At 47.0% G+C, this 21,582-nt stretch overlaps 2 protein-coding genes across 2 annotated transcripts in view; one reads left to right on the forward strand and one right to left on the reverse strand.

Moving 5' to 3' along the window:
- Positions 1 to 15,334: 15,334 nt before the first annotated feature.
- On the reverse strand, positions 15,335 to 20,907 carry rpz4 (rapunzel 4). The gene is made up of 3 exons (XM_079570199.1): positions 20,699 to 20,907; positions 18,015 to 18,607; positions 15,335 to 15,739 (listed from the first exon to the last, which is right to left on the reverse strand). Exons 1-3 carry the CDS (start codon positions 20,903 to 20,905, stop codon positions 15,361 to 15,363), a joined length of 1,179 nt encoding a protein of 392 aa, XP_079426325.1. The 5' UTR covers positions 20,906 to 20,907; the 3' UTR covers positions 15,335 to 15,360.
- A 403-nt stretch (positions 20,908 to 21,310) lies between these two features.
- Positions 21,311 to 21,582, forward strand: part of LOC306972739 (synaptic vesicle glycoprotein 2A-like) — a gene marked incomplete at its 5' end in the record, with an annotated part of 13,044 nt that continues 12,772 nt past the window's right edge. The window contains one exon of the mRNA XM_079569445.1: positions 21,311 to 21,329. Within this exon, the coding sequence (XP_079425571.1) occupies positions 21,311 to 21,329 (19 nt within the window). The remainder of the gene's footprint in view (positions 21,330 to 21,582) is intronic.

The following is a 21,582-nucleotide window of genomic DNA, read 5'->3' on the forward strand; positions in this document are numbered from 1 at the left end:
CTTCAGGGCCAGAAACACAAAGTCTCTGATCACATTTACAATTGTTTTTATATTTTTTTTATATTTTATATTGTATCTATTTGACACCATTCTTTCCTCTTTTTCTTTACATTTTTTCTCTAACTTTCCATTTTTTCCCGCTTTTTTTCCTTTTTTTTTTCTACATAGTTTCCCACTTATTTTCCTTTAATGGTATAATTTTTCTACTTGTCTAAAAATGTGTTTTCTTTCCCCATTTTCCCCATTTTCTCCTTTTCCCCCCCTTACATTTCCCTGTTTCCCCCCCCCCCACACATGTTGATCCTCATGTTTGATCCTTCGGGTCGGGCTTGTCGGGACAGGCTGGAGCTCGGGTCACCGAGGAGGAGGCGCCGCCACATTCCCCTGTCACCGTCAGGAATGTTCCTCCTCACTTAGAACAACAAGTCCCACAGGGAGAGGCGCACGTCTGCAGACAGGGGGGGAGGGGGGGGGAGGAGCAGGGAGGGGGTGAGGAGCAGAGAGGGTGAGGAGCAGGGGGGGGTGAGGAGCAGAGAGGGTGAGGAGCAGGGGGGGGGGGGTGAGGAGCAGAGAGGGTGAGGAGCAGAGAGGGTGAGGAGCAGGGAGGGGGTGAGGAGCAGAGAGGGTGAGGAGCAGAGAGGGTGAGGAGCAGAGAGGGGGAGGAGCAGAGAGAGGGGGAGGAGTAGAGAGGGGGAGGAGCAGAGAGGGTGAGGAGCAGGGGGGGTGAGGAGTAGAGAGGGTGAGGAGTAGAGAGGAGGAGGAGCAGAGAGGGTGAGGAGCAGGGGGGTGAGGAGCAGAGAGGGTGAGGAGTAGAGAGAGGGTGAGGAGTAGAGAGGGTGAGGAGCAGAGAGAGGGTGAGGAGCAGAGAGGGTGAGGAGCAGAGAGAGGGTGAGGAGTAGAGAGGGTGAGGAGCAGAGAGGGTGAGGAGCAGGGGGGTGAGGAGCAGAGAGGGTGAGGAGCAGAGAGGGTGAGGAGCAGAGAGGGTGAGGAGCAGAGAGGGTGAGGAGCAGAGAGGGTGAGGAGCAGAGAGGAGGAGGAGCAGAGAGAGGGTGAGGAGCAGGGGGGTGAGGAGCAGAGAGGGTGAGGAGCAGAGAGGGTGAGGAGCAGAGAGGAGGAGGAGCAGAGAGAGGGTGAGGAGTAGAGAGGAGGAGGAGCAGAGAGAGGGTGAGGAGCAGGGGGGTGAGGAGCAGGGGGGTGAGGAGCAGAGAGGGTGAGGAGCAGAGAGGGTGAGGAGCAGAGAGAGGGTGAGGAGCAGGGGGGTGAGGAGCAGAGAGAGGGTGAGGAGCAGAGAGGGTGAGGAGCAGAGAGAGGGTGAGGAGCAGAGAGGAGGAGGAGCAGAGAGAGGGTGAGGAGCAGGGGGGTGAGGAGCAGAGAGGGTGAGGAGCAGAGAGGGTGAGGAGCAGAGAGAGGGTGAGGAGCAGGGGGGTGAGGAGCAGAGAGAGGGTGAGGAGCAGAGAGGGTGAGGAGCAGAGAGGAGGAGGAGCAGAGAGAGGGTGAGGAGCAGGGGGGTGAGGAGCAGAGAGAGGGTGAGGAGCAGGGGGGTGAGGAGCAGAGAGAGGGTGAGGAGCAGAGAGGGTGAGGAGCAGAGAGGGTGAGGAGTAGAGAGGGTGAGGAGCAGAGAGGGTGAGGAGTAGAGAGGGTGAGGAGTAGAGAGGGTGAGGAGTAGAGAGGGTGAGGAGCAGAGAGGGGGTGAGGAGTAGAGAGGGTGAGGAGCAGAGAGGGGGTGAGGAGCAGAGAGAGGGTGAGGAGCAGAGAGGGGGTGAGGAGCAGAGAGAGGGTGAGGAGCAGAGAGGGTGAGGAGCAGAGAGAGGGTGAGGAGCAGAGAGGGTGAGGAGCAGAGAGAGGGTGAGGAGCAGAGAGAGGGTGAGGAGCAGAGAGGGTGAGGAGTAGAGAGGGTGAGGAGTAGAGAGAGGGTGAGGAGTAGAGAGGGTGAGGAGTAGAGAGAGGGTGAGGAGTAGAGAGGGTGAGGAGCAGAGAGAGGGTGAGGAGTAGAGAGGGTGAGGAGCAGAGAGAGGGTGAGGAGCAGAGAGAGGGTGAGGAGCAGAGAGAGGGTGAGGAGTAGAGAGAGGGTGAGGAGTAGAGAGGGTGAGGAGTAGAGAGGGTGAGGAGTAGAGAGAGGGTGAGGAGCAGAGAGAGGGTGAGGAGTAGAGAGGGTGAGGAGTAGAGAGGGTGAGGAGTAGAGAGAGGGTGAGGAGCAGAGAGAGGGTGAGGAGTAGAGAGGGTGAGGAGTAGAGAGAGGGTGAGGAGCAGAGAGAGGGTGAGGAGTAGAGAGAGGGTGAGGAGTAGAGAGGGTGAGGAGTAGAGAGGGTGAGGAGTAGAGAGAGGGTGAGGAGCAGAGAGAGGGTGAGGAGTAGAGAGAGGGTGAGGAGCAGAGAGAGGGTGAGGAGTAGAGAGAGGGTGAGGAGTAGAGAGGGTGAGGAGTAGAGAGGGTGAGGAGTAGAGAGGGTGAGGAGTAGAGAGGGTGAGGAGTAGAGAGGGTGAGGAGCAGGGAGAGGGTGAGGAGCAGAGAGGGTGAGGAGCAGAGAGGGTGAGGAGTAGAGAGGGTGAGGAGTAGAGAGGGTGAGGAGCAGAGAGGGTGAGGAGCAGAGAGGGTGAGGAGTAGAGAGGGTGAGGAGTAGAGAGGGTGAGGAGTAGAGAGGGTGAGGAGTAGAGAGGGTGAGGAGTAGAGAGGGTGAGGAGTAGAGAGGGTGAGGAGTAGAGAGAGGGTGAGGAGCAGAGAGAGGGTGAGGAGCAGAGAGAGGGTGAGGAGCAGAGAGAGGGTGAGGAGTAGAGAGAGGGTGAGGAGCAGAGAGGGTGAGGAGTAGAGAGGGTGAGGAGTAGAGAGGGTGAGGAGTAGAGAGAGGGTGAGGAGCAGAGAGAGGGTGAGGAGCAGAGAGAGGGTGAGGAGCAGAGAGAGGGTGAGGAGCAGAGAGAGGGTGAGGAGCAGAGAGAGGGTGAGGAGCAGAGAGGGTGAGGAGTAGAGAGGGTGAGGAGTAGAGAGGGTGAGGAGTAGAGAGAGGGTGAGGAGCAGAGAGAGGGTGAGGAGTAGAGAGGGTGAGGAGCAGAGAGAGGGTGAGGAGTAGAGAGGGTGAGGAGCAGAGAGAGGGTGAGGAGTAGAGAGAGGGTGAGGAGCAGAGAGAGGGTGAGGAGTAGAGAGAGGGTGAGGAGTAGAGAGAGGGTGAGGAGTAGAGAGGGTGAGGAGCAGAGAGGGTGAGGAGTAGAGAGAGGGTGAGGAGCAGAGAGAGGGTGAGGAGCAGAGAGAGGGTGAGGAGTAGAGAGAGGGTGAGGAGTAGAGAGGGTGAGGAGTAGAGAGGGTGAGGAGCAGAGAGAGGGTGAGGAGTAGAGAGAGGGTGAGGAGCAGAGAGAGGGTGAGGAGTAGAGAGAGGGTGAGGAGTAGAGAGGGTGAGGAGTAGAGAGGGTGAGGAGCAGAGAGAGGGTGAGGAGTAGAGAGGGTGAGGAGCAGAGAGAGGGTGAGGAGTAGAGAGAGGGTGAGGAGCAGAGAGAGGGTGAGGAGTAGAGAGAGGGTGAGGAGCAGAGAGAGGGTGAGGAGTAGAGAGAGGGTGAGGAGTAGAGAGAGGGTGAGGAGTAGAGAGAGGGTGAGGAGCAGAGAGGGTGAGGAGCAGAGAGGGTGAGGAGCAGAGAGGGTGAGGAGCAGAGAGAGGGTGAGGAGCAGAGAGGGTGAGGAGTAGAGAGGGTGAGGAGCAGAGAGGGTGAGGAGCAGAGAGAGGGTGAGGAGTAGAGAGGGTGAGGAGCAGAGAGAGGGTGAGGAGTAGAGAGGGTGAGGAGCAGAGAGAGGGTGAGGAGTAGAGAGGGTGAGGAGTAGAGAGAGGGTGAGGAGTAGAGAGAGGGTGAGGAGTAGAGAGGGTGAGGAGTAGAGAGGGTGAGGAGCAGAGAGGGTGAGGAGCAGAGAGAGGGTGAGGAGTAGAGAGGGTGAGGAGCAGAGAGAGGGTGAGGAGTAGAGAGGGTGAGGAGCAGAGAGAGGGTGAGGAGTAGAGAGGGTGAGGAGCAGAGAGGGTGAGGAGCAGAGAGAGGGTGAGGAGCAGAGAGAGGGTGAGGAGCAGAGAGGGTGAGGAGCAGAGAGGGTGAGGAGCAGAGAGGGTGAGGAGTAGAGAGGGTGAGGAGCAGAGAGAGGGTGAGGAGCAGAGAGAGGGTGAGGAGCAGAGAGGGTGAGGAGCAGAGAGGGTGAGGAGCAGAGAGGGTGAGGAGTAGAGAGGGTGAGGAGCAGGGAGAGGGTGAGGAGCAGAGAGGGTGAGGAGCAGAGAGAGGGTGAGGAGCAGAGAGAGGGTGAGGAGCAGAGAGAGGGTGAGGAGCAGAGAGAGGGTGAGGAGCAGGGAGGTTGAGGAGCAGAGAGGGTGAGGAGCAGAGAGAGGGTGAGGAGCAGGGAGAGGGTGAGGAGCAGAGAGGGTGAGGAGCAGAGAGGGTGAGGAGCAGGGAGAGGGTGAGGAGCAGAGAGGGTGAGGAGCAGAGAGGGTGAGGAGCAGAGAGAGGGTGAGGAGCAGAGAGAGGGTGAGGAGCAGGGAGGTTGAGGAGCAGAGAGGGTGAGGAGCAGAGAGAGGGTGAGGAGCAGGGAGGGGGGGTGAGGAGCAGAGAGAGGGTGAGGAGTAGAGAGAGGGTGAGGAGCAGGGAGAGGGTGAGGAGTAGAGAGAGGGTGAGGAGCAGAGAGGGTGAGGAGCAGGGAGAGGGTGAGGAGCAGAGAGAGGGTGAGGAGCAGAGAGAGGGTGAGGAGTAGAGAGAGGGTGAGGAGTAGAGAGAGGGTGAGGAGCAGGGAGAGGGTGAGGAGCAGGGAGAGGGTGAGGAGTAGAGAGAGGGTGAGGAGCAGAGAGAGGGTGAGGAGTAGAGAGAGGGTGAGGAGCAGGGAGAGGGTGAGGAGCAGGGAGAGGGTGAGGAGCAGGGAGAGGGTGAGGAGCAGAGAGGGGGTTAGGAGCAGAGAGAGGGTGAGGAGCAGAGAGAGGGTGAGGAGCAGGGAGAGGGTGAGGAGTAGAGAGAGGGTGAGGAGCAGAGAGGGTGAGGAGCAGAGAGAGGGTGAGGAGCAGAGAGAGGGTGAGGAGCAGGGAGAGGGTGAGGAGTAGAGAGAGGGTGAGGAGTAGAGAGAGGGTGAGGAGCAGAGAGGGTGAGGAGCAGGGAGAGGGTGAGGAGTAGAGAGAGGGTGAGGAGCAGGGAGAGGGTGAGGAGTAGAGAGAGGGTGAGGAGTAGAGAGAGGGTGAGGAGCAGAGAGGGTGAGGAGCAGGGAGAGGGTGAGGAGCAGAGAGGGGGTTAGGAGCAGAGAGAGGGTGAGGAGTAGAGAGAGGGTGAGGAGTAGAGAGAGGGTGAGGAGCAGAGAGGGTGAGGAGCAGGGAGAGGGTGAGGAGCAGAGAGAGGGTGAGGAGTAGAGAGGGTGAGGAGCAGAGAGAGGGTTAGGAGCAGAGAGAGGGTGAGGAGCAGAGAGAGGGTGAGGAGCAGGGAGAGGGTGAGGAGTAGAGAGAGGGTGAGGAGCAGAGAGGGTGAGGAGCAGAGAGGGTGAGGAGCAGAGAGAGGGTGAGGAGCAGAGAGGGTGAGGAGCAGAGAGGGTGAGGAGCAGAGAGAGGGTGAGGAGCAGAGAGAGGGTGAGGAGCAGGGAGAGGGTGAGGAGCAGAGAGGGTGAGGAGCAGAGAGGGTGAGGAGCAGAGAGGGTGAGGAGCAGAGAGGGTGAGGAGCAGGGAGAGGGTGAGGAGCAGAGAGGGTGAGGAGCAGGGAGAGGGTGAGGAGCAGAGAGAGGGTGAGGAGCAGGGAGAGGGTGAGGAGCAGAGAGGAGGGTGAGGAGCAGAGAGAGGGTGAGGAGCAGGGAGAGGGTGAGGAGTAGAGAGAGGGTGAGGAGCAGAGAGGGGGTGAGGAGCAGAGAGAGGGTGAGGAGCAGAGAGAGGGTGAGGAGCAGAGAGAGGGTGAGGAGCAGAGAGGGTGAGGAGCAGGGAGAGGGTGAGGAGCAGAGAGAGGGTGAGGAGCAGAGAGAGGGTGAGGAGCAGAGAGAGGGTGAGGAGTAGAGAGAGGGTGAGGAGCAGGAGAGGGTGAGGAGCAGAGAGAGGGTGAGGAGCAGAGAGGGTGAGGAGCAGGGAGAGGGTGAGGAGCAGAGAGAGGGTGAGGAGCAGAGAGAGGGTGAGGAGCAGAGAGGGTGAGGAGCAGGGAGAGGGTGAGGAGCAGAGAGAGGGTGAGGAGCAGGGAGAGGGTGAGGAGCAGAGAGAGGGTGAGGAGCAGAGAGAGGGTGAGGAGCAGAGAGGGTGAGGAGCAGAGAGGGGGGGGTGAGGAGCAGAGAGGGTGAGGAGCAGAGAGAGGGTGAGGAGCAGAGAGGGTGAGGAGCAGAGAGAGGGTGAGGAGCAGAGAGGGTGAGGAGTAGAGAGGGTGAGGAGCAGAGAGAGGGTGAGGAGCAGAGAGGGTTAGGAGCAGAGAGGAGGAGGAGCAGAGAGAGGGTGAGGAGCAGAGAGGAGGAGGAGCAGAGAGGGGGTGAGGAGCAGGAGGTGAGGAGCAGGGAGGGGGAGGAGCAGGGGGGGGTGAGGAGCAGAGAGGGTGAGGAGCAGAGAGGGGGTGAGGAGCAGAGAGGGTTAGGAGCAGAGAGGGTGAGGAGCAGAGAGAGGGTGAGGAGCAGAGAGGGTTAGGAGCAGAGAGGGGGAGGAGCAGAGAGGGGGTGAGGAGCAGAGAGGGTTAGGAGCAGAGAGGGTGAGGAGCAGAGAGAGGGTGAGGAGCAGAGAGGGTTAGGAGCAGAGAGGGGGAGGAGCAGAGAGGGGGTGAGGAGCAGAGAGGAGGAGGAGCAGAGAGGGGGTGAGGAGCAGGAGGTGAGGAGCAGGGAGGGGGAGGAGCAGGGGGGGGTGAGGAGCAGAGAGGGTGAGGAGCAGGGAGGGGGAGGAGCAGAGAGGGGGAGGAGCAGAGAGGAGGAGGAGCAGGGAGGGTGAGGAGCAGGGGGGGGGAGGAGCAGAGAGGGTGAGGAGCAGAGAGGGGGAGGAGCAGAGAGGGGGAGGAGCAGAGAGGGGGAGGAGCAGAGAGGGGGAGGAGCAGAGAGGGGGAGGAGCAGAGAGGGGGAGGAGCAGAGAGGGGGAGGAGCAGAGAGGGGGTGAGGAGCAGAGAGGAGGAGGAGCAGAGAGGGGGAGGAGCAGAGAGGGGGAGGAGCAGAGAGGGGGAGGAGCAGAGAGGGGGAGGAGCAGAGAGGGGGAGGAGCAGAGAGGGGGAGGAGCAGAGAGGGGGAGGAGCAGAGAGGGGGAGGAGCAGAGAGGGGGAGGAGCAGAGAGGGGGTGAGGAGCAGAGAGGGGGAGGAGCAGAGAGGGGGAGGAGCAGAGAGGGGGAGGAGCAGAGAGGGGGAGGAGCAGAGAGGGGGTGAGGAGCAGAGAGGAGGAGGAGCAGAGAGGGGGTGAGGAGCAGGAGGTGAGGAGCAGGGAGGGGGAGGAGCAGGGGGGGGTGAGGAGCAGAGAGGGTGAGGAGCAGGGAGGGGGAGGAGCAGAGAGGGGGAGGAGCAGAGAGGAGGAGGAGCAGGGAGGGTGAGGAGCAGGGGGGGGGAGGAGCAGAGAGGGGGAGGAGCAGAGAGGGTGAGGAGCAGAGAGGGGGAGGAGCAGAGAGGGGGAGGAGCAGAGAGGGGGAGGAGCAGAGAGGGGGAGGAGCAGAGAGGGTGAGGAGCAGGGAGGGTGAGGAGCAGGGAGGGGGTGTCACTAAAGCAGCAGCAGGATGGGGATAAACAGCGCCACAGAGCGTTGGTGGAGAGATGATGTAACTGCATGATCAGCATCATTAGGGAGACTGTGGATGTCAAGCGTCGTTTACTGCAGGATTCAGTTGGTTCATGAGGCCCTGGCAAAAAATGACTAAAAAAGTAACAAAAAAGACAAAAAAAATGACAAAAAATGACCAACAAAATGACTATAAAGTTACAAAAAATGACCAAAAAAGACAAAAAAATGACAAAAAAAAAGACAAACAAAATGACACAAAAAAGACCAAAAAATGACTAAAAAGTTACAAAAAAGTTACAAAAAAATGGCAAAAAATGACAAAAAAAGAGAAAAAAAATGACAAAAAAATGACAAAACAAATTTCTCCAGTTTGGCTTTACCCCAATCCAAAAGCTTCTGGAAAAAAGCTGTGAAAATAGCAACTTTTTGGAACAAAAAGTGACGAATAATTGATGAAAAATTGACGAACAAATGACAAAAAACTACAAAAAAGTGACAAAAAATATGACAAAAAATTGAAAAAAAAGAAAAAAAATATATAACAAAAAAATGACCAAAAATTAGTTGAACCCCCCCCCCAAAAAAGATGGAAAAAAGAGGAAAAAGAGCCATTTACATGAGTTTTGTAGATCTTAGCTTTCAAATGAGGCGTTACACTGGCCTACAGGATTTGGGTAAAGCTGAACTCGGTTCAGGCGGGAGTTAAGAGGTTATAAACGGTTCAGTAAGAGAGCACGAGCAGCTCAGAGCCTGAGGAGCGAGGCCATGAAGAACAAACAAACTACAGAAACTTGAAATGAGCAGGAACCAGCAGGGCCAGGATCCTGAAACACAGCGCGATGCAATGATCCATCTCATTTGTAATAAAAACATGAACTAAAATCTCAAAATCAGGTTCAGTTTAACCTCTTAACCCTCACCTGAACCGAGCACAGACTGGCTTTACCCAAATCTAAAAGCTTCTTGAAAATACGCGCCAAAATAGAAATGAAAACGAGATGTAAACAAACAAAAAAGTTACAAAAACGCCAGAGAACACTCACAAGAAAGTGGCAAAAACTGGTAAAAAATAAGCAGAAAAAACTGGTCAAAAAAGCAGAAAAAAATTGTCAAAAAAGCAGAAAAAACTAGTCAAAAAAGCAGAAAAAACTAGTCAAAAAAGCAGAAAAAACTAGTCAAAAAAGCAGAAAAAACTAGTCAAAAAAGCAGAAAAAACTGGTCAAAAAAGCAGAAAAAACTGGTCAAAAAAGCAGAAAAAAATTGTCAAAAAAGCAGAAAAAACTAGTCAATAAAGCAGAAAAAACTAGTCAAAAAAGCAGAAAAAACTAGTCAAAAAAGCAGAAAAAACTAGTCAAAAAAGCAGAAAAAACTAGTCAATAAAGCAGAAAAAACTAGTCATAAAAGCAGAAAAAACTAGTCAAAAAAGCAGAAAAAACTAGTCAAAAAAGCAGAAAAAACTAGTCAAAAAAGCAGAAAAAACTAGTCAATAAAGCAGAAAAAACTAGTCAATAAAGCAGAAAAAACTAGTCAAAAAAGCAGAAAAAACTAGTCAAAAAAGCAGAAAAAACTAGTCAATAAAGCAGAAAAAACTAGTCAAAAAAGCAGAAAAAACTAGTCAAAAAAGCAGAAAAAACTAGTCAAAAAAGCAGAAAAAACTGGTCAAAAAAGCAGAAAAAACTGGTCAAAAAAGCAGAAAAAACTGGTCAAAAAAGCAGAAAAAACTGGTCAAAAAAGCAGAAAAAACTGGTCAAAAAAGCAAAAAAAAACTAGTCAAAAAAGCAGAAAAAACAAGTCAATAAAGCAGAAAAAAATTGTCAAAAAAGCAGAAAAAACTGGTCAAAAAAGCAGAAAAAACTGGTCAAAAAAGCTGAAAAAAATAGTCAATAAAGCAGAAAAAACTGGTCAAAAAAGCAGAAAAAATGGTCAAAAAAGCAACTAAAACCCATCAAAAAGCTGGAAAAATGCAACAAAAATGTGACATAAGTAGAGCAAATGAGGCACTAAGGCCTGTAGACTGAACTCTCCAGTCAAGACGCTTTCAGATTTGGGGAAAGCTGAACATTATAGCAGGAGTTAAGAGGTTAAAAAGCTTCAAAATAGCGACAAAAATTAGACAAAAAAAAAATCAACAATGAAGCAACAAAAACGTGCCAGAAAAGCAACAACAACACAACATAAAAGTGAAAACGTGACGAAAACACAATGAAAAAATCATGACCAAAAAAATCCAAAAACACAACGTGATTTACGATCAGTTTTGCAGGTCTTAGCTTTCAAATAAGGCATTACTGTTGCTCCAAGCGGAAGAAGGTACAACGAGAAGAGTGGAGGCCCGTGGACGGATCCCTGGGGGCCGATCACCTGAGATACATGGAGTCGGGGCAGCAGAGACTCTTATCGTGGTAACCGCGGTAACGGGACCTGGTTTCTGGTTTAAATCTGTCTTCCCACCTGAAACAAAACTGTCCCAAAGTCCGGAGTTTTCTCTCTCAGCACAAAGGAACTAATGTGACATGACGATAATCAGAGCGATGTTTTATTTCATTTACATCATTCCACCTTTAAACCTCTGAACGGATCCCATTTCCTCCAGTTTGGCTTTACCCGAATCAAAAAGGGAAAAAAGCACAAAAACAGCTGCAAAAAAATGAGAAGAAAACAAGGATGTAAACGCAACAAAGATGTGACAAAAATGTGACAAAAATTCAACCAAAATGTGACAAAAATGTGAGAAAAATGTGACAAAAAATCAACAAAAATTCAACAAAAATGTGACAAAAAATCAACAAAAATTCAACAAAAATGTGACAAAAAATCAACAAAAATTCAACAAAAATGTGACAAAAATTCAACAAAAATGTGACAAAAAATGTGACAAAAATGTGACAAAAAATGTGACAAAAACTCAACAAAAATGTGACAAAATTCAACAAAAAAGTGACAAAAATGTGACAAAAACTCAACAAAAATGTGACAAAAATTCAACAAAAATGTGACAAAAATGTGACAAAAACTTAACAAAAACTCAACAAAAATGTGACAAAAATTCAACAAAAATGTGACAAAAATGTGACAAAAATTCAACAAAATTGTGACAAAAACTCAACAAAAACTCAACAAAAACTCAACAAAAACTCAACAAAAATGTGACAAAAATGTGACAAAAATGTGACAAAAATGTGACAAAAATGTGACAAAAATGTGATAAAAATGTGACAAAAATGTGACAAAAATGTGACAAAAATGTGATAAAAAAGTGACAAAAACTCAACAAAAATGTGATAAAAATTCAACAAAAATTCAACAAAAACTCAACAAAAATGTGACAAAAATGTGACAAAAATGTGATAAAAAAGTGACAAAAACTCAACAAAAATGTGACAAAAATTCAACAAAAATGTGACAAAAATGGAAAAAAGAAAAGAAAAAAAAAACATGAAAAAGGTGAGACGACACAGCAACAAGTGGGTCTTAGCTTTCAAATGAGGCGTCACACAGGCCTATATAACAGCCAAAGGGGACAGAATGCCTTTGGTTCAGGCGGGTGAGAGGGTAAGAGGTTAACTGGAAAAACACAGATGTTCAGACACAATAAATGTATTAATAATATTTCCTTCAGCCAATGAGAGGCCTGTAGACTCACCTGTGTGGCCACCGGGGGCAGCACACGCCCGGTGATGCCACAGAAACACGGGAGTTTGTGCTGAAGTGTGAAGCGCTGAAGTGGGAGGAGCCGCCCGTAATGAGCAGCTCGCCGTGTGAGCGCAGCGGAGGCGGCGGCGAGGCCTCGTGATGTTTGTGGCGTTCCACAGAATCATCTGATAAACTCGGCTCAATGAGCGACTGTGTGGACAAATCACTCTCCTGCTGACGCGCAGAACCTCCCACATGTCTGTGAGGCTCAGGAGACGACAGGGCCGGACCCAGGGCCGGACCCAGGGGCCGGTTCTTTCCCCCCTCCTCTTCACTTGGCCTTTATTTATTTAAAAGACCATGAGACATTTTGTCTTGTTTTAAGGAAAATATCTGCCAATGGGGTCAGCATTTTTTACTTGCTAAGAATTCTTATTTCCAGAATATTTTTCTCTTCATAAAACAAGAACGAAAAACTAAATTTAAGCAAATAAAAAACTAGAATTAAGCAAAATGTCCTCAGAAAATTGAATCATTGAAGGAAAACTTTCTTATTCAGTGAAACATTGTGGATATTTTACTTAAATGTTGCTTGATTTAAGTAAAATGTTCTAAATTACTCACATTTTTGAGCAAAGTATTTAAGGAAAGTATATTGCCCGGAGACCCGCCTCCATGATGTGGAGCCAGGCTGAGGGTAAGAATCACCTGCTGGAGGATTCTCCTATTGTACATGTTTTTAGTGGACACGGGGAGAACATGCTCCACACAGAAAGGCCCCGTCCTGGTGGGAATCGAACCCGGGACCTTCGAGCTGTGAAGCTGAGGCTCTAACCGCTGATCCTTTAAACATGATCTGAGGCTCTTTCAGACGCTCAATACAAGTGTGGATGATTTTAGTCTCTCCTTTTCATTTTTATTTAGTCTGATTTTAGTCGACTCAAACATCTGGACATTTTAGTCACAGTTTTAGTCTCATGAGGAACTTTTAATTTAGTTTTAGTCCAATTTTAGTCACAAAAATATCACTTTGACTAAAATTAAGACTAAATATTTTAGTTGACGAAATTAACACTGCTTTTGCTCTGATATGAAAAATGCAGATTGATCCAGGAGGCGGAGCGCGAGCCGTCCCTCCGCCTCCTCGCTGAGTCACTCTGCTCCAAACATAGAAAACCCACAACCACCGAAGGCAGCGAGGGGGCGTGTCCTCCATCTGGGACCCTCCCACTCTCTCACACCCAAACGTCTGACCAGAACGAGCTCTAATCAGGACCAAACCGGCTCTAAACTGGACCTGATCCGGACCAGGAGACCAGAAGTAAACGCAGTGAACAGCAAATGTGGTGAGAGGGCGGAGACTGGAGGCGGGGCTAACGAGAGAGAACCAATCAAACACAAAGAGACGTGCAGATGTTCCTCAGAGGAGCTTCTTCTGCCGGAGTCAGTGAGATCATCAAACATCGTAATGAGAGAGTTTGGGTTGAAACTAAGACGTGAAAGACAAAACTCACTGAGGACAAAGTCTAAAGATAAACACTTCATTCACTCACATGTCACCAGAGAAAAGACATTTAACCTCTTAACTCCCGCCTGAACCCAGAGGATCTTTTTCCTCATGTCATCACATTTTTTTCCATAGTGTTTTTGTTGGGTATTCAACTCATTTTTGTAACTTTTTTTGTCATTTTTTTTGTCATATTTTTATCAAATTTATGTCAAATTTATGTCATATTTTTGTCATATTTTGGTCATATTTTTGTCATTTTTTTGTCATATTTTTTATCAAATTTGTCATATTTTTGTCAATTTTTATCAATTTTTTGTCACATTTTTGTCATTTTTTTTGTCGATTTTTTATCAAATTTTTGTCACAGTTTTGTCATTTTTTTGTCATTTTTTTGTCATTTTTTTGTCATTTTTTTGTCATTTTTTTGTCACATTTTAATCAAATTTTTGTCACATTTTTGTCATTTTTTTGTCATTTTTTTGTCATTTTTTGTCATTTTTTGTCATTTTTTTTGTCGATTTTTTATCAAATTTTTGTTGTATTTTTGTCATATTTTTGCCACTTTTTTGTCATTTTTTTGTCACATTTTAATCAATTTTTTGTCACATTTTTGTCATTTTTTGTCACATTTTTGTCACATTTTTGTCATTTTGTTTTCATTTTTTTGGGTCAATTTTTTATCAAATTTTTGTTGTATTTTTGTCATTTTTTGTCACATTTTTTTGTCATTTTTTGTCACATTTTTTTGTAATTTTTTAGTCAATTTTTATCGATTTTTTGGTCATATTTTTGTCATTTTTTGTCATTTGTTCATCAATTTTTTTTCAATTATTCGTCACTTTTTTGTCACATGTTTTCGTCACATTTTTATCAATTTTTTGTCACATTTTTGTCACATTTTTTTGTCATTTTTTGTCATATTTTTGTCAATTTTTATCCATTTTTTGGTCATATTTCTGTAATTTTTTGTCATTTGTTCGTCAATTTTTCATCAATTATTCATCCCTTTTTTGTCACATTTCCATCATTGTTCCAGTTTTGTCGCTATTTTCACACCTTTTTTCCAGAAGCTTTTGGATTGGGGTAAAGCCAAACTGGAGAAAATGTGCTCGGTTCAGGCAGGAGTTAAGGGGTTAAATCCTTTATTTAGATTTCATGGATCAGAAATATTTACAAAGACACGACAAACGAGCGTTCAAGCCACTTTATTACAGTTACTACACGTTAAACATGAAAGAATGTGCAGCTGTTAAAGATATTCAGAAGAAGAGAAGGATTACAGAGAAAAGGCAACGTCGGGAAACATTAGAACAGGGACCACATTAGATCATTTAAAAAGTGTCAGTTCAGCATAAATTCTTTTTTTTAAGTCATTTTTAACATATACTGTTATTGATGTAACAACCTTTGCAATAAGAGTTGGAAAACTGTGAAAGTTGAAGCTACGACGCTCTGTGATTAAACACCAAGACTCCACAGCAGTGTTTCCTTCATTTTGCGAAAGGAGAGAAACAGCGCCCCCAATTTGACGCTGGTGGTCAGAAAGTGTACTGCATCAATATTTACCATTGAGAATGAATGGAAGAGAGTTAGCGTCTTAACTCCCGCCTGAACCGAGAGGATGTTTTTCCTCACGTCATCAGATTTATTTTCCATCATTTTTTTCAACTTTTTTGTCTAATTTTTAATAATTTTTTGTCACATTTTTGTCATTTTTTGTCACATTTTTTGTCATTTTTTGTCACATTTTTATCATTTTTTTTTCATATTTTTGTAAATTTTATGTCAAATTTTTGTCATTTTTTCCTCAATGATTGTTAATTTCTTGTGACATTTTTGTGACATTTTTGCCACATTTTTATACATTTTTTGTCACTTTTTTGTCACATTTCCATCATTGTTTTCGTCTCAGTTTTGTCACTATCTTCTCACCTTTTTTCCAGAAGCTTTTGGATTGGGGTAAAGCCAAACTGGAGAAAATGTGCTCGGTTCAGGCGGGAGTTAAGGGGTTGATATTAACCACACGCGGCGCTAAAGTAGGTCAGCCTCGGCCAACAGAATCGTTTTTAAGTTTAGTTTACTCAATAGGTTGTGTTGACGTCATTCGAGAAAGTCTGTCTGTGTGTGTGTGTGTCTGTCTGTCTGTGTGTCTGTGTGTCTGTCTGTGTCTGTCTGTGTCTGTCTGTCTGTCTGTCTGTGTGTCTGTCTGTCTGTCTGTCTGTCTGTCTGTCTGTCTGTCTGTCTGTCTGTCTGTCTGTCTGTCTGTCTGTCTGTGTGTCTGTCTGTCTGTGTGTCTGTGTGTCTGTGTGTCTGTGTGTCTGTCTGTCTGTCTGTCTGTCTGTCTGTCTGTGTGTCTGTCTGTCTGTGTGTCTGTGTGTCTGTGTGTCTGTCTGTCTGTCTGTCTGTCTGTCTGTAAAACATAGAACCCTCCCCAGTTCTTTATAAACTGATCATCATCAAACTGCCCCTAAATCATTGATCGATATTGATTTTCGGCTGAGTCCCAGGGCGCCCCCTTCAGGCGGAGTGCGCGCACACGCTCAGCCGCTGAGTCCCAGCAGGGCGCCCCCTTCAGGCGGAGTGCACGCACACGCTCAGCCGCTCGTGCTTCTCCCAGTACAGCGCCTCGGGGCTGAAGCTGGACGCCATGGCCAGGTCCCGCTCCCTGACCTTGACGGTGTGGACGGCGCACTCTCCGGGCAGCTCCCTGAAGAGCATCTCCGCCGTGGCCACCACCGCCAGCTTCTTCTGGCCCAGCACCAGCCGGTCCACGCGGTCCCGGTCCACGGGCTCCGGGGACTCGCTGTAGGACACGGCCACGTGCAGGTGGTCGTCCGAACACGGCACCAGGAAGCGGTTCTTCCCCGTCGGGCAGTGGACGTTACGCTTCCTCGCCAGCAGCCCGGTGGGAGAGCGGAAGACCCGCACGGACCAGGACACCCAGTCATACCTGAGGATTACAATACTATTACCAACAACGCCACCAGGACACCCGTCATACCTGAGGATTACAATGTTATTACCAACAACGCCACCAGGACACCAGTCATACCTGAGGATTACAATGTTATTACCAACAACGCCACCAGGACACCCAGTCATACCTGAGGATTACAATACTATTACCAACAACGCCACCAGGACACCCAGTCATACCTGAGGATTACAATACTATTACCAACAACGCCACCAGGACACCCGTCATACCTGAGGATTACAATGTTATTACCAACAACGCCACCAGGACACCCAGTCATACCTAAGGATTACAATATTATTACCAACAACGCCACCAGGACACCCAGTCATACCTGAGGATTACAATACTATTACCAACAACGCCACCAGGACACCCAGTCATACCTGAGGATTACAATATTATTACCAACAACTCTGACCAGGACACCCAGTCATACCTGAGGATTACAACATTATTACCAACAACGCCACCAGGACACCCAGTCATACCTGAGGATTACAATATTATTACCAACAACGCCACTGACCAGGACACCCAGTCATACCTGAGGATTACAACATTATTACCAACAACGCCACCAGGACACCCAGTCATACCTGAGGATTACAATATTATTACCAACAACGCCACTGACCAGGACACCCAGTCATACCTGAGGATTACAATATTATTACCAACAACGCCACCAGGACACCCAGTCATACCTGAGGATTACAATATTATTACCAACAACGCCACTGACCAGGACACCCAGTCATACCTGGAGAACAATACTATTACCAACAACGCCACCAGGACACCCGTCATACCTGGAAACACCTGGAAGTCTCACTTCCTTTGTTTCGTAGAACCTTGTGAAGATCCAACCATGAAAAATGGTCTGATCTGGTCTTGAACTGTTTAATCTGCTGGAACTTTGGTCCCACAAACACATTTTTCTTACAAATGTTGTTGTTGACTTTATTAACCTCTGAACTCCCGCCTGAACCGAGAGGATCTTTATCCTCACGTCATCACATTTTTTATCACATTTTTGTCATTTTTTCATTTTTTTTCATCAATTTTTCTCACTTTTTTGTCACATTTCCATCATTGTTTTCGTCTCAGTTTTGTTGCTATTTTCACATCTTTTTTCCAGAAGCTTTTGGATTGGGGTAAAGCCAAACTGGAGAAAATGTGCTCGGTTCAGGCGGGAGTTAAGGGGTTAAAGTAGCCAAACAACACTACTAATACATAAAGGCCTATTCATGCTCCACAAGACGCGAGAACTTTGTTCTCGCACCCAGAGCTGCGAGAACAAAATGATGTCATGTTGTTCTCGCAGCTCCTGTTCGGCAGCTCTCGCTGACGCATCAGCTCAGCAGAACTATTTCGGCTGCGAGAACTCTGGCTGTGATTGGCTGGATTTTTAGTGGGTGGGGTTATTTTAGCGGAAGCGGGAAGCGAGAATCCAATGTTTACGTCCTAACACCAGTGCGGGACACCAGGATTACACGGACACGCACATGGCAACAAAGTCCTGGAGAGAAACACACGGACGTTTTGGGCGAGGACGAAGAGGAAACAGAAGAGCCTGGTGTTACCTGCGTGAAAGAGGCGAGTGATGAAGAAAAAAGTGGTTCAGGCTCATGGACAGAGGAAAACCAGGCTTGTAAACCTTAGACCCTTCATCAAACACCGGGAAACGTCACCAACATGTTCAGTGAAGGTTCTTGGATGGACAAACCTGTACTGAGCTACACAGACGTGAAACTATTAGATATTATAAGACTTGTTCTTCTCCTCTGCTCCGTTTCATTCAGACCGTGTTGGTTTGGCGGTTTTATTGTGATTGCACAACATCACTTTTGAATGAAATAAATAAATAAAATGAAATGAAATGAAACAACATGGTTTTACCGAGTGACACGGAGGTAAACTTCTTTTAACGTTAACGTTTTCTAACATAATAAACCAGCGGGAGATGTGGCTAAACATGAAGTCAATCTTCAAAACGTTTGCAATATCGTGACTGATACATTTTATAATAGCTTGAAGTCAAATAGCTCGTTTTATTTCGGTCATTCCTTATTTGTTTTGGCTACGGGAAAAAGGGGGCGTGGCCGTTCGGCAGCAACACGTCTTGTGGAGTATGAAATGTCAGAGCCCAGACCAACTTTGTTCTCGTTCTTTTTGCCTCAAGAACAAGAACAAAGTTCTCGCGTCTTGTGGAGTATGCAGAGGCCTTAAGACATCAGTGTGGTACCTGGACGACAGCTTCTGGAGCACGGCCTGGGCCAGCGCCTGGACTCCCTCCTCCGGACTGTCCCGCACCACCCGCCGCGCGTCCTGCTCCGCCAGCTTGGGGAAGCTGACGATGCAGTCCAGGATCACGGCGTCCATCCTCTTCTGCACGGCGGCCATCTTGTCGCTCCACTGGGTCAGCAGCCGCTCCTCGTCGCCGCAGTCCTTCAGCGCGGCGTGGCCCAGCAGCGCGATCAGCCCCACGCAGAACAGCCTCTTCAGCCGCGCGCAGAACTCCTCCACCGCCCGACGGTCCTTCTCCTCGTAGTTCATGGTGATCTCCAGCACCGACTCGCCGCCGAAGTTGTCCCCCGTCACGGCGGAGAACAGCGTGTGCAGGTTCTTGTCCCCCCCGGTTTTGCCGAAGTGGTCGAGGAACAGCTTCTTCTTCACCTCCCGGAACTTGGGCTTGGCGTTGAGGATGTCCATGTACTTCCGGAACTGGTTGGTGATGTTCTCCTCCACCGAGAAGTAGGCGGCGTCGGCTCCGCTCTTCTTGATCTCGTCGTTGATGCGCTGGAGCTGCTCGGACACCACCTCCAGCCGCTCGCGCACCTGAGGAGAAGAAGAAAAAAATGACAAAAATGTGACGACAAATTTGATTAAAAAAAATAACGAAAAAATGACAAAAATGTGATAAAAATTTGGCAAAAAAATTACTGAAGGTTCTGAAGGTTCTCAGCGAGTCAGACTAAGAGGATTCACTCATTTCACTTAAGGCGAGACACTGCAGGTGAATGGGGAAAAAACGTATATTTACAGATATCAATTTGAAACTTGTGCTGTCGATCACTGACATAAATGTGAGAAAAAAATATGTGAATTTTTTATCACATTTTAGTCTTTTTTTGTCATATTTTTGTCATTTTTTATCACATTTTTGACATTTTTTTTGTCGATTTTTTGTAATTTTTTTGTAATTTTTTTTGTCACATTTTTGTCATTTTTTGTCAATTTTTAGTAATTTTTTTGCCAAATTTTTATCACATTTTTGTCATTTTTTTGTCATTTTTTTAAATCAAATTTGTCGTCACATTTTTGTCATTTTTTTCGGGAATTTTTTACCACATTTTAGTCATTTTTTGTCATTTTTTTGACAGTTCAAATGAGATCAGAAGGACCAACACTGAAGGTTCTCAGCGAGTCAGACTAAGAGGATTCACTCATTTCACTTAAGGCGAGACACTGCAGGTGAATGGGGAAAAAATGTATATTTACAGATATCAATTTGAAGCTGTTGCTGTCGATCACTGACATAAATGTGAGAAAAAAAAACCTTGCAAGTTTTCATGTTATTTTATAATTTCATATAAGAACAAGGTGTTTTATGCCTAAACAGGCAGACTAAACAGGCCAGGGTGAATGATGTGAGTGAATGTATGGTGGTGTCAGAGGGTCCGTTGGCGCAGACGTGTGTAGTCGCGAAAGCGCTTCTGTCGGTCTCCCCCAGGGGAAACTGAAGCTACAAACGTAGTTTACACCACCACTTTTTTTGTCACATTTTGTCATTTTTTTATCATTTTTTTTTGTCACATTTTGTCACTTTTTTGTCATTTTTTTGTCAATTTTTTGTCATTTTTTGTCATTTTTTGTCATTTTTTGTCAATTTTTAGTAATTTTTTTGCCAAATTTTTATCACATTTTTGTCATTTTTTTCGGGAATTTGTTACCACATTTTAGTCATTTTTTATCACATTTTTGTCTTTTTTGGTCATATTTTTGTCATTTTTTCTCACATTTTTGACATTTTTTTCGTCGATTTTTTGTCACATTTTTGTCATTTTTTAGTAATGTTTTTGCCAAATTTTTATCACATTTTAGTCAATTTTTTGTCATTTTTTTTGTCATTTTTTCTCACATTTTTGTCATTTTTTTTCGTCCATTTTTTATCACATTTTTGTCAATTTTTGTCAGATTTCTGTCATTTTTTTGTCATTTTTTTGTCACATTTTGTCACATTTTGGGGAAACTGAAGCTACAAACGTAGTTTACACCACCGAGAATGGAGTGAATGTTCAACTGTCTCATGTAAAGCGCTTTGTGACCATGTCTGTGAAAGGCGCCAAATTTCCCATCTTTTGGGCGACGAAATCTGAATAATGGACAGAGCTACATTCAAATGTATGGTTTCATTTTATTGATGAATGAGTTAACAAGACGTTTTCAGAGCGGATTTTGGATTTCTTGTTTTAAAATAAGCTGTTTTTTAGTGTAAAAATGTGTAAAAATATAATTTTCGCCTTATTTTTTGACATTCAAAACTCAATAAATGGGGCTTAAGGGATTAAATAATAAAAAATCCCTCTGAAAAAATCTCCCAAATCTTGTTCAGTCCAAGGCTGGAAAATGTGAAGTCTTTAGGTCCGACTGACGTGGACATAGTGTCGCCACAATGACAGAAAAATGTGTTTTCAGAAAAAGCCCCTTGAAATTGTGTTCTCCCATATAAGTCTATGGGGGAACATTGAATCAGCGCAATATTTAAACATGTTATTGTGAAGATTAGGCATATTTTCTGTTTCCGGGTGAAAGCTTGTATGTTCAGAGACAGATTTGGCCCAAAAACTGAACAAATGTAGTTTTGCCTGCAGTGTCTCCCCTTAAACAAAGGACTGTTTAAAGCAGAGCTGGGCGTTATATCGTCACCTTCTGGAACTGCTCCTTCATGAAAGCCGCCTCTTTGCTCTCCACGTTGTCCAGGGCCAGTCTGACGATGGGCGCGGCGATGGCAAACACCGGGAAGATGTCCCCGGCGACGCTGGCCACCACCTCCGCCCCCTGCTCGAACACGTCCATGATGGTCTCCACCATGTCCTTACGCTCGGACACCACCCTCTGCAGATGCTCCGCCATGTTCACCTGAAACAGGGAGGAGAACGAGGTCATTCATCACACCACTTCCGGGTCCAGAAGAAGTTAAAGTCCGATTCTCTGTGTTTCCAATGACATCACGCATAGTTCCGGCGGCCATTTTGAATACTGAAGTACAATTATGGTTCTACAACAGGTAACGATATCTCCACTCAGGATGAAAATGAAACACAACTGATCGACAGTGGCATTTTTATTCACTCGTAATCATTGCTGAAGAAGAAAACAGTAAAATCACAGCAGCTACAGCAGGATTTACTAAAGATCTGCTCCACTCTGAAGACTAAATGAACACAACAAAGAGGAAAAAGAAAACCTTTCTCTGTGATTTTTACAGTTTGTCATGTCAACAGAGTCTCAGTGTTTAAGCTGCTCAAGACGTTAGCAATGCTACCGGTTAGCAACTGTCAGTGGCTTCAACAGCATAAACACGTGTGGCTCACATCTATGACACTGAGGAAACACTACAGCTCTGACCTCTGACCTCTGTCACATGTTTTATCCAAAGCCAGGTGTTTGTGGTTCAGGGCTTCTCTTGGCGTAGCTGAACTCATGGATCTATTATAAACTGAACTGAACTGAACTGTTGAAGCTAAATGCTAACCAGCAGCATGCTAAGACTGGTTTCTTCACACGTGCGTCTCTGGGGTAATGATTCC

The sequence above is a fragment of the Gobius niger genome, assembly GCF_951799975.1.
Source record: "Gobius niger genome assembly, chromosome: 13".
NCBI lineage: Eukaryota > Metazoa > Chordata > Actinopteri > Gobiiformes > Gobiidae > Gobius > Gobius niger.

What these genes read in the sequence shown, in the direction of transcription:
- rpz4 (XM_079570199.1), bottom strand. Translation starts at nt 20,905, where the DNA reads ATGGCGGAGCATCTGCAGAGGGTGGTGTCCGAGCGTAAGGACATGGTG. An exon ending in TGAAGGAGCAGTTCCAGAAG is followed by an intron (nt 18,608 to 20,698) that starts GTGACGATATAA and finishes TCTTCTCCTCAG; the next exon opens with GTGCGCGAGCGGCTGGAGGT. An exon ending in CTCCAGAAGCTGTCGTCCAG is followed by an intron (nt 15,740 to 18,014) that starts GTACCACACTGA and finishes TGTAATCCTCAG; the next exon opens with GTATGACTGGGTGTCCTGGT.